Source organism: Myotis brandtii, unplaced genomic scaffold (assembly GCF_000412655.1).
Source record: "Myotis brandtii unplaced genomic scaffold, ASM41265v1 scaffold517, whole genome shotgun sequence".
Classification (NCBI taxonomy): Eukaryota; Metazoa; Chordata; class Mammalia; order Chiroptera; family Vespertilionidae; genus Myotis; species Myotis brandtii.
The window spans coordinates 1,400,809-1,412,199 of NW_005369706.1; the positions used below are offsets into that span (position 1 = coordinate 1,400,809).

At 56.1% G+C, this 11,391-nt stretch overlaps 1 protein-coding gene across 9 annotated transcripts in view; it reads left to right on the forward strand.

Moving 5' to 3' along the window:
• Window positions 1-11,391, forward strand: part of ADCY6 (adenylate cyclase 6) — a 52,181-nt gene that overhangs the window by 1,073 nt on the left and 39,717 nt on the right. Inside the window, exons 1-9 of one of the 9 annotated variants that reach the window (XM_014548599.1) lie at window positions 439-453; window positions 3,928-4,786; window positions 8,439-8,588; window positions 8,985-9,106; window positions 9,199-9,310; window positions 9,478-9,605; window positions 10,120-10,278; window positions 10,358-10,499; window positions 10,615-10,743. In XM_014548599.1, the coding sequence (XP_014404085.1) occupies window positions 3,929-4,786; window positions 8,439-8,588; window positions 8,985-9,106; window positions 9,199-9,310; window positions 9,478-9,605; window positions 10,120-10,278; window positions 10,358-10,499; window positions 10,615-10,743 (1,800 nt within the window). In that variant the 5' untranslated portion in view covers window positions 439-453; window position 3,928. Of the gene's footprint in view, window positions 1-438; window positions 454-1,770; window positions 1,787-2,891; window positions 3,142-3,638; window positions 3,657-3,789; window positions 4,787-5,923; window positions 5,947-8,438; window positions 8,589-8,984; window positions 9,107-9,198; window positions 9,311-9,477; window positions 9,606-10,119; window positions 10,279-10,357; window positions 10,500-10,614; window positions 10,744-11,391 lie in introns of those variants that run through there. The other 8 variants (XM_014548600.1, XM_014548598.1, XM_005877362.2 and 5 more) reach the window with 8 other exon arrangements.

Sequence of the window (11,391 nt, forward strand, 5' to 3'; positions counted from 1 at the left end):
CCGCCGGGGCGGGGGAGGGCAGTCGGGGAGGAGATGGGGGGCCCCAGGTTCGCGGCCCCCACTCCCTGCCGCACGCGTCCCTTCCTCCACCCGGAGCCAGTTCCCGACCCGGGAAAGGCGTGCTCGGGGGAGGCGCCGTTCCGGGTGCTGTGGCAGGGGGCGAGCCTCCGAGTTTGGGTTAAATAGAGTGTGACTGTTTCGGGGAAGGAAAGGCAGCCTGGGCGGAGGGAGGGATGCCTCGGTCTGCGAGTCTCCCTCTTCGCCCCCCAGACCTTGGCATGCCGGGGAGGGGTGGCGTCAGGGCCGCTGCACCGAGGGCCCGGGAGCCGACAGAAGAGCCGGCTCGGGGCCTGAGTGCAAAGCTAGAAGTGGATCAGGCGGCGGGACTCGCCCCACACCAGAGGACCCTGCGAGGAGGGGCAGCCTGGAGGGCTGCTGTGCTCGGGGGTGGAGGTGGGAGCCTCCTGCGGTCTTTAGGGAGACCAAGGGCTGGGGAAGCAAGGAGAAGGTACTGTTGGACCGCCTACAGGGGAGGCTCCTCTACATCTGGAAAGGCCTGGCATTGAGGCCCATGTCCCAGCATGGTGGGTGGTGCTGGCACTGGAGGGCCCTGCCTGGGCAGTGCCTTCTGCCATGAACTTTTCTGAAGTCATGTTAAGTCCCTTGGAGCCTCCTTTTGCCAAGGAGGGCAGGGGCAGAGGGCCCTGGAGAGAGGGTGGACAGGAAGTAGCCAGGAAGAAGGTTTGGGCAGAGCGGTGAACAGAGCCATCCTTGGGGCTGGGCCTTGGCCCACTTCAGACGTTGAGTCTCAGGTTGGCGGATCAAGGTTTGGGAGGGACTTGAGGTATGGGAGGCACCAGGCCTCTGCCTGCCAGGCTGAATGGACATGTGGGAGCCCGTGGTGCCTGGAGCAGCAGATCTGTAGCGTGAAGAGCCAGGGAGCCAGGGGAGGAGGACATTGTTGGCACAAGCTCAGGAGCCTGTCTCTGGGGAACAGGGAGGTGGTCTGCGGCTCATAGTGATGGGTTCCTGGACAGGGTGGATTGAGGGACCATATAGGGAAGTTTTGTGGCTTTGAACAGTGCCCTCCCCTGTTCCCTGCCATGCTAGCCTGACATGGGGTGAGTTCTCCAAGATGGGCAGTGCCTGGAGTGGAGCCCGGGGCGGGATGGTTGCAGTTGCTGGACAATTACAGAGCTCTGAAGCTATCCCCCAGTGGGAGTCAGAGTGTTCTTGGGAGGGTCATGTGTTCCCCTGGACAGTGTCTGCCCTTTCCTCTGGGGGTATGAGCCAGATGTTAGGATGTGCTTCCAGGGGGCTGGGAACATGGCCAGAAGCAGGTCCTTTGGGAACAGAGTTCTGGGCCAGTGGTGCTGGTGGGGAGAGTAACAGGTCAAGGGACTGGGGAACAGGGAGGAGACTAAGGCAGAGAATATCGTGGGGTGGTGTGGGAAACCTGCTCACTCTGGGCTCTGTCTCCAGCAGCTCTGGGGCCTGACAGCTGGGGACACAGGGACTGATAGAACCAGGCGTCTGACTGGCTGGGGAGATGGGTGTTCTTGCTCATGACTTCTCTGTCATTCCATCTCTTGAACACTGGGAGTTTTGGGTTCAAAGTGGCGTAGGGTGGGAGAAGAACTATTTATTGAGTGTGTGCGACATGACAGGTACTGTTAGAGTCTTTCCTCACAACTTGTACTATTCCCATTGCACAGATGAAGAAACTGACCCAGGGAGATTAAGCAACTTGTCAAAGGCGGTGAAGATAGCAAATAATCACAATAAGGTTTGAAACCTGGTCTGTCTCCGAAGGTCACGCTTCTAATGAAGTATTTTGAGGAGCCAGGCTTTGGTGACCTTTTGCAAGTAACATCCCGATCCAAAGTCTTGGGTTTCTGCCTGCCCCTCCATATGGTGCTGTTGGTGATGTTAACGAGTCTGAAGGGTGCGCTGCTCTGTGAGATAGAGGAGAAGGGATGCAAGAACACTTGGCTGAGGGTGAACCAGCGGTGGGGGTTTCCTCTGTGCAGAGAGATCCCAGTTTGCATTCTGCTTTGTGGGCCCCTGGGTGTCTGATTGGAGTACAGCTTGTCTGGCTGGAGGGGTTGGTCCTGTGGCCACCTAGGGCCAGCCCTGGGTACGCTCCCCTTGTCCCCTAGTGAGCACAAATGTCATGCTGCTGGTGGCAGGTTTAAGTACAAGGAGCCCCTCAGGGTGCCCTGTGGGCATGGAGGAGTGTACACTGGTGGGGGCACAGGCATCCTGTATGACAGTGCTTTCATCCTCACCTCTGGAGCTGGGCTCAGCCAGGAGACACATTGAGGGGGTTGTCATGGGGTCCTCCCACCCAGGTTAAGACACTTCACGCCAGGAGACCTGAGCTCCGGGGCTGATTTGGTTACTCGTGATCTCTGTAACTTGGGCCAGCCATATACAGCTGCAGTGGAACTTAGTTTTTTTCTGTCAAATCTGTCCTGTGCCCAGGTGGCCACAGGGCCAGCTTCATAGGGTTCTGGTGAAGATCAGATGGAATTAAGCCTGTAAAAGGACCCTGGAAAGTTTAAAGCACAGAGAACGTGCATGGGAGTATTACTCATCCACCCACCCATTCATCTACTCAATGAACATCTATTTGGACCCTAGGGAGGTTGCAGACAAATAAGAAAAGCATTTGGAATGGCAGTTGCTGATAAGAGCTGCGGAGAAAAAGAAAGCATAAAGCTAGGAAGAGAGATAGGGGCTCCAGGAAAGGGGGTTGCTATTTTAATAGAGTGGTCAGAGGAAACTCATGATAAGGGAACACTGGAGCTGTGACCTGAGGAGCTCTTGTTCCAGGCAGAGGGAACAGCAAGCAGCAAGGTCCCAGGCTGGCCTGTGCATCGTGTATCGGGGACCGGCAAAGAGGACTGGAGTGCTGTGAGAGAGATGACGAGTCATAATATTATCATTATTATTTCACGTCAGCTGCTCTCTACCAAAGCCTTTGAGCTTTCTGTCTTTCCAACATACATTTATTGAGTCCCTACTGTGAGCCAAGTTTCGTACTTGGTGCTGGGGATAAAACACTGAGCAAAATAGATATAATCTATGTATAGTCAGAGGGACACACGTTAAACAAAGGATGATTTAATTATAACTGTGGTAAGTACCATGGAGGAAATGTACGGAGGGTAAACAGGGAACCAAACTTAGCTGGGACATCTTTCCTGAGGAAGTTCCATGTAAACCGTGACCTGAGGGAGAAGCTGGATTCAGCTTGGCGAAGTGTGCCTAGTGTGTGAGTGTGTGTCTGAGTGCGATGGGGAAGGATGTGGAAAGGTTCCCTTTTGTACAGAGGTCACCGACTGGCAGCTCCCAGGCCGAATCCATTCTGTGGACTTGATTTATTTGGCTTGCAGCACTGAAAAATGCGACTGACTTGCCAGCGTTGAAAAATCAGGAGATTTCTCATTGAAATCTACATATTTGTTTTCAGCTTCTGTTGAAAAAATCAGAACAGGCTCCGCTGGGACGCCAGGGGCCACCACGTACTGGTGTGGGCTGGTGCTTGTCCCCGTGCTCAGGGCGTGCACCCGCCTGAATCAGGGCAGCTTTGCTCATTGACACAGGCATTGGAGTTTCTAATCACCAGGAAATTTGTGCCTTTTAGGGAAGAGGTGAATGTTGAAATGTACTGCTTGGGAATCAGATGGATTTGGGTTAGAATCTTAGTTCTCACACTTATGTGGCACGTTACCTCACCTGCCTCTGTCTCCGTTTGTTCCCTCACCTGTTGAGTGGGGATACCATGGTCTTCCTCAGAGTCATTTTGTGAGGATGATGTGCCTGAAGCACTGAACTTGGCAGTGGGAAGTGCTATAATAGCTACTAGTGGTGGCAGGCTGTGATGGTGGTATTAATACTGTCTCATTCTTTTCCTCCCTGCAGCATGTCATGGTTTAGTGGCCTTCTGGTCCCCAAAGTGGATGAACGGAAAACAGCCTGGGGTGAACGCAATGGGCAGAAGCGCCCTCGTCACAGGACTCGGACCAGTGGCCTCTGCGCACCCCGCTACATGAGCTGCCTCCGGGATGCACAGCCACCCAGCCCCACCCCTGCAGCCCCACCTCAGTGCCCCTGGCAGGAGGAGGCCTTCATCCGGAGGGGTGGCCCTAGCAAGGGCACTGAGTTGGGGCTGCGGGCCGTGGCCCTGGGCTTTGAGGACCCTGAGACGACAGTGGCGGTTGGGGTGGCTGAGGTGGCACCCGATGTAGCACCCAGGAGCAGGCGGTCCTGCTGGCGCCGGCTGGTGCAGGTGTTCCAGTCCAAGCAGTTCCGCTCAGCCAAGCTGGAGCGCCTGTACCAGCGGTACTTCTTCCAGATGAACCAGAGCAGCCTCACGCTGCTGATGGCGGTGCTCGTGCTGCTCACCGCTGTGCTGCTGGCCTTTCACGCTGCGCCCGCCCGCCCTCAGCCTGCCTACGTGGCCCTGCTGGCCTGTGCCGCCGTCCTCTTTGTGGTGCTCATGGTGGTGTGCAACCAACACAGCTTCCGCCAGGACTCCATGTGGGTAGTGAGCTACGTGGTGCTGGGCATCCTGGCGGCTGTGCAGGTTGGGGGCGCCTTGGCAGCCAACCCCCACAGCCCGTCCGCAGGCCTCTGGTGCCCCGTGTTCTTTGTCTACATCACCTACACGCTCCTACCCATCCGCATGCGGGCAGCTGTCTTCAGTGGCCTGGGCCTCTCCATCTTGCATTTGATCTTGGCCTGGCAACTCAACCGTGGTGATGCCTTCCTCTGGAAGCAGGTGGGTGGTCAGGAAGACAGGTATGGGGGCACCAGGCTAGGAACGAGAAGGGGTCTGGTAATTGGGGTGGGTGAGTCATGGGTGGCTATGGGGTGCAGGGATGTCTGGCTCTATCTGGGAAGAGGGGCAAGTGATGGGAGGTCAAGTTTCAGGGGTTGGCCTCCCTTGGGGATCTGGGGCAGAGGGCACTCTTGAGAGGAGGGAGGTCTCCCATACCCAAGCCTGTACTCTCACTGTGGGCCACAGTCTACAGCTCTGGGGCTTGAGGCCCTTGAAATAGTGTGGTGTAGCCTATAGTGACATAAGGTAAGGCTGGAGGTGGAGGTGTTTCAGGCCCAGAGGTCAATGTAGGCGACCATCCGGGCATTGACATGTCTGGCTCCAAGTTGACACCTGAGACTCAGGCCCTGGTGCCATCTCTGAAATGTAGCTCTCGGTGGGGATCTGGAGGAATTGGGCAGGTTTTAGATGGAGTTAGCGAGGAAGGAGTTGCCTGACTCCCGGACCAAGGCTGTCTCTGAGACGACAGGCAAGGTGAAGAGTGGGTCTGTATCTCCTGGGCTGGGAGTGGTTTGAATGGGGTTGGACTGCAGAAGAGAGGTGTTAGGGTCTGAGCTCATCCCGCCCTCTCCTTTCCCACTGGGCACCAAGGGTCTGGCAGCCCTGCCTTCAGGTTTTCCAGTCCAAGCAGTTCCGCTCAGCCAAGCTGGAGCGCCTGTACCAGCGGTACTTCTGTGCTGGCTGCTGCCTCTGAGCTGAGTGGAGGATGAGGTGGGCTTGACATGGTGTTGAGTGAGAAATGAAGGCTTGGCTGCAGGAGGACCTGGTCATCCAATGGGCTCTGTTCTCTGTAAGATCCTAGACGACTAGCCTTGCCTCTCCCAGCCTTGGTTTCCCAGTCTATAAAACAGGGATGAAAATAGTGTCTGCCTCATGATGTTGCTGTTAGGGCCGCACCCTCTCTCTCCCAGAGTGAATCTAACAGCATGGCAGGGCAGCTCAGCCTTCTCATGTGGGGCATGGAGGTGTGGGGACGCTGCAGGTGCTGGTTCCCAGTGAAGGGGCATCCACGAAGTCCCTGTTAGAGAGACGTGAACTTGTGGAGTCGGCCATCTCATGCCGTCTGCTTGACCAGGGAGTAGACCAGGCTGTCTGGCCAGGTGATCCTTCAGGGGCTGCTATGGGCACAGCCCGCCCCCCCCCCCACGCCCCCAGCCAGCACACCTCATGATCCTGCCATTGGCACCCTGATTTAGAGGCTGCTGTCCTCTGTGCTCAAGGTTGGAGGGAGCCAGCCCCCGCCTGGCCCGGGGCTTGTGGCCTGTAGCCCACCCTAGCCCCACCCACAAAGAGGAAGTTGCCTGGGGCTCCCAGGGTGAGAAGCTGGGTGCTCTGGCCTGATGCCCTTCCCAGCCTAGCCTGTGCTCCCAGAACAGAATGTACCTTTTTAAAAGTAACTTTATAGCCCTTTTGTTTGTGGAGCCTGTGCCTGCAGGGCACTGTCAGGCCTCTTAAAGGGCCAGGGTCCTTGTGCCCCTGCTAGCCCCCTACTTCCCTCCAGGATAGCTATCAAACCGGGCTTTGGACTTGGACTGCCTTCTGGGGGAGGAGGAGCTTGGAGGTGGTGCCTCCCTTCCCCTCCCACCCATTTCTGGGTGGTGGGTGTCTCTTCTCTGCTCTCAGCTGGCATGGTGCCCAGAGCCAGGCCCAGAGCCTGACTGGGGAGGCACAGTCCCATGGAGGCCAGGACTATGCCAGCCTCCCGCCTCCCCTGGGGCACCTGGCTGCAACCTCACCCAGTGGGGCCCAGCGAGCACACTCTTCGGAGGAGTGGAGAAAGTCGCCCCTGCCCCTGTGCCAGTCCCAGGACTAGGGTTTCCATACCTCCTCTCTGAGCTGAGGGCCATTCCCCGCACCCAGTTGGCATATGGGTTCTGGATAGGGTGGGGATGTGGCCTCCTTTCTAGGCTCCTTGGGAAACGCTTTCCCAGATCCAGCCTCGCTCACACTCACAGGAAGAAGCCTTTAGTCTCTGACCCACTCACTCAGACACACTGAGAGTTTCACCCAGTTAACTCCGCCCCACTTGGAGTCTCCTGCAGTGCCCTGGCATCCATTTTTTTCTCACAGTTTGATAGGGGTCTGTGTACAGATCTATTTCAGTCTCTCGTCCCCCTTCCCCTTCCCTCTATCATGACTCACATTTTCCTCTTGGGCTCCTGGGGCCAGGAAGGGAAGTTGCTTGGTTTGTGCCCCCCCTTTACTTCTCCCCCACTGGGGGCTATTCTTAGAAACCCCTGAGGGAGATAGTGTGCCCCCCTCTTCACCCCTGCTGCTGGGAGGGGGGCCTTGTCATCTGGACTGGGAAGGGAGACCAGGAGGCCAGTGGTAGAGGGTCAGAGCTGGAAATGGCTCGCGGGCTAGCCAGACCCTCCTCCTTCTGACCCAAGAAAAGTGAAACTGCGGTCCCAGAGATTAAGTGACCTGCCCAGTTTGCAAGACTAGGTCTGGTTGTGGGCAGAGCCCAGAACTCCTGGCTTCCAGTTGGTGCTCTTTCCCTCCCTTCTCTCAAAAGCAGAGCCCTGTCCCAGCCAACTCTGGGGTGGAGCCACGAAGGCCAGGTTAACCCCTGAATTTCCAGAAGCACTGAGACCAGCTTCCTTCAAACTTGCTCTCCAGTCAGTGCTACTCATGCTGACTGAGGGCTGAGCATCCTGAGATCAGGGTCCTAGGTTGTGGGGCCAAGTGTTGGGGGTGTCTGGGCGTGGTGGTGCCCCATCCCAGTTGGGAAGGGTTTTTTGTGTCTGTAGAATCGATGACTCCCAAGCCTGGACTCTGAGGCTGGGCCTCAAGAGCTTGGGTACATGGAGTGAGTAGGAACCTCGGACACCTGGGATGTACTATACAGTAGGGTTAGGACAGAAGCTTTGGAGTCCGGCTGCCCTGGACTCTAGTCCCACACCAGTCACTACCAGCTGTGTGATCTTAGGCAAGTTACTTAGCTTCTCTGGGTCTCAGTCCCTCGCCTTTAAAATGAGATAGTGTTACTTTACAGAGTTGTAAGAAATACATATGTTAATGTATAGAAGACACATATATAGAATCTAGGCACATTGTAGTTAGCAAACAAATTAGCTCCTGTAACAATAACAGTAATTATTATTATGTCAGGGCCAGGAGGGACCTTAGAGATCTTCCTATTCTCCCTCTCCAGGTTCTATATGAGCACACACAGGCCCAGAGAGGTGAGATGATGGTCCTGGGCACTCACTGAAGGATGTAGGGCTCAGTCTCCTGGGCAGAAACAGGTGCAGAAGCAGCAGCATTTGTCTTTCGTTTAGGACGTTTGTGGGGTAGGAAATCATAGTGTGCTGGGCTCAGTCCCATGACCTACCTGCCCAAGTTTGTGCTTCTACTCCCAGGAGCCGTGTAAAGATCTCATTTCTAGTCATGCAGTGATCCAGGAAGGGAGCTGGACTCCGGGGGGGGCGGTGTGCGGGGGTAGTAGGGCAGATGTTTCCCAGGGGTGGGGACAGTTTAGGGACAGATGGCACAGGATCCCTGCCTTCCTCTCCAGAGGAGTTCATCTACAGAATGTAGTCACACCTGTGCATGGGCAGGGTGGTCACCAAGCTCATGTACCCTCCTGCAGCTCGGTGCCAACATGCTGCTGTTCCTCTGCACCAACGTCATTGGCATCTGCACACACTACCCGGCTGAGGTGTCTCAGCGACAGGCCTTTCAGGAGACTCGTGGCTACATCCAAGCCCGGTTGCACCTGCAGCATGAGAACCGGCAGCAGGTGGGACTGCTCTCCCTGAGGTGCCTTCCCCCACCTCCTCCCGCATAACTTGCAGGTTGGACCTGCTGCCCCATACAACTCTGTGGAATAAGTGAATGGTTCTCTGATTGTGTGTCACAGAGGCCCTATGACCCTGGGGTTTCTGTCCTGAGGGTGGAAGGGAGCAGACGGGAGCACAGGAGCACGTCTGAGGTGTGGTTGAATGTGGGGTGGTCAGAGAGGGCTGGGGCGTCCATCTGCTGAGGGCTGTAATGGAGGAGGGTCAGGCTACCATCCAGAGGAGAAGCTCGGGTCTACAGAGAAGTCTGGAGGGCTCTGGGAATGTGGTGGAACCAGGAGGGATTTAAAAAGCGAGGCCCAGAAAATAGTGGTGCCCTGTCAAAACTACTGGTCTAGGAGCGGTTACTGCTATCAGTGTTGCCCCAGCATGTTGCCATGGAGATGAAAGAAGACATTAACACAAAGAAAGAAGACATGATGTTCCATAAGATCTACATCCAGAAGCATGACAACGTCAGGTAGGGTGGGGTGGAAGGATGCAGGAAAAGTGGGGGATCTGGGAGTCTTTGAGGGTCATGTGGCACCTTCTATCTTCCCCCATCGTCCACAGCATCCTGTTTGCGGACATCGAAGGTTTCACCAGCCTGGCATCCCAGTGCACCGCACAGGAGCTGGTCATGACCCTGAATGAGCTCTTTGCCCGGTTTGACAAGCTGGCTGCGGTGAGGGTGCTGGGGCTTGGGGGCAGGGTGGACTGTGGTGGGAGCACAGCCCGGCTGGCAGCAGCCTGAGGGAGTGGGGGCAGATAGAGACTGCAGTGAGGGCGTTGGGCCTGAGGCAGGGTGGGCAAGAGAGTAAGGTGACTCTCCCCCAACTCCTCCCTCTTTAGGAAAATAACTGCCTGAGGATCAAGATCTTAGGGGACTGTTACTACTGTGTGTCGGGATTGCCAGAGGCCCGGACAGACCATGCCCACTGCTGCGTGGAGATGGGGGTGGACATGATCGAGGCCATCTCGTAAGCAGCACCCCTCCCAGGCTTCCTGGAACTGAAGGTGCCCCAGATGGCTCCTACCCTTCGATATTCTCTCAGGGCTTTTCCTTAGTTTCGGCCAGTTTCTCTGTCTTTGAGATCCATCACTGGGGAGGAAATGGATCTTTCTTCAGCCCCTGTAAAGGCCCCTGTGTACCTGAGACTCCAGCCAGTGAGGGTGGGGTAGCGGGACCCAGGGGGAGGGGTCAAGGGCTAGAGAGAATGCCAGCTGAACAGGCCCCTGGGGAGAACAGTGATTCCTCCTCTCCGAGCTCAGGTCCACAGATGCTGCTGGACCCCTGCTGGCGAACCCAGTTCTCAAACATTTGTCCTTGAGCCCCATGCAGTTCTCTGCCCACAACCAGCCAAGGCTGTGCTCCTGTGCCTGCATCAGGCCTGTCCGTGCCCGCCCGGCTCTGAGGGGAGCGGAAGGCCCGGGCTCTGGGCTGGGAGTAGGGAAGACAATGCCAGGAGCTAAGCCAGAGCCACCTCCTCCCAGGCTGGTGCGTGAGGTGACGGGTGTGAACGTGAACATGCGCGTGGGCATCCACAGCGGGCGCGTGCACTGCGGTGTCCTGGGCCTGCGGAAATGGCAGTTCGATGTGTGGTCCAATGACGTGACTCTGGCCAACCACATGGAGGCGGGGGGCCAGGCCGGGTGAGTGTGGGGTCCAGGTGGTGAGGATGGGAGCAGGCGGGAGAGAGCGCCCAGGTCTCACCCTCCCGTACCCACGCAGCCGCATCCACATCACTCGGGCCACGCTGCAGTACCTGAACGGGGACTATGAGGTGGAGCCAGGCCATGGTGGTGAGCGCAACGCATACCTCAAGGAGCAGCACATTGAGACCTTCCTCATCCTGGGCACCAGCCAGAAACGGGTCAGGCCAGGGTGGGTCAGGGGAGGGTCAGGCGGGGAGAAGGACAAATGGAAGGTGCAGGCAGAGGCCTTCTCTGGGCACCTTTCCTAAGCCTGTGCCCATGCTGCCCATATAGAAAGAGGAGAAGGCCATGCTGGCCAAGCTGCAGCGGACACGGGCCAACTCCATGGAAGGGCCGATGCCACGCTGGGTGCCCGACCGAGCCTTCTCCCGGACCAAGGACTCTAAGGCTTTTCGCCAGATGGTGAGGGCCCACAGCACCAGGACCTAGGCCTCGCTTTCTTTTTTTTTCTTTTTAAAATTTTTATTTTCTTTATTGATTAAGGTATTACATATGTGTCCTTATCCCCCCATTACCTCCCCTCACCCCGATCATGCCCTCACCCCCGTGCTGTCTGTGTCCATTGGTCATGCTTATATGCATGCATACAGATCCTTTGGTTGATCTCTCCCCCTTACCCCACCCTTCCCTGCCTTTCCTCTGAGGTTTGATGGTCTGAAAGATGCTTTTCTGTCTCTGGATCTGTTTTTGTTCATCAGTTTATGTTGTTCATTATATTCCACAAATGAGTGAGATCATGTGATATTTATCTTTCTCCCACTGGCTTATTTCACTTAGCATAATGCTCTCCAGGTCCATCCATGCTGTTGCAAATGGTAGGAGTTCCTTCCTTTTTACAGCAGCATAGTATTCCATTGTGTAGAGGTACCACAGTTTTTTAATCCACTCATCTGCTGATGGGCACTTAGGCTGTTTCCAAATCTTAGCTATTGTAAATTGTGCTGCTATGAACATAGGGGTGCATATATCCTTTCTGATTGGTGTTTCTAGTTTCTTGGGATATATTCCTAGAAGTGGGATCACTGGGTCAAATGGGAGTTCCATTTTTAG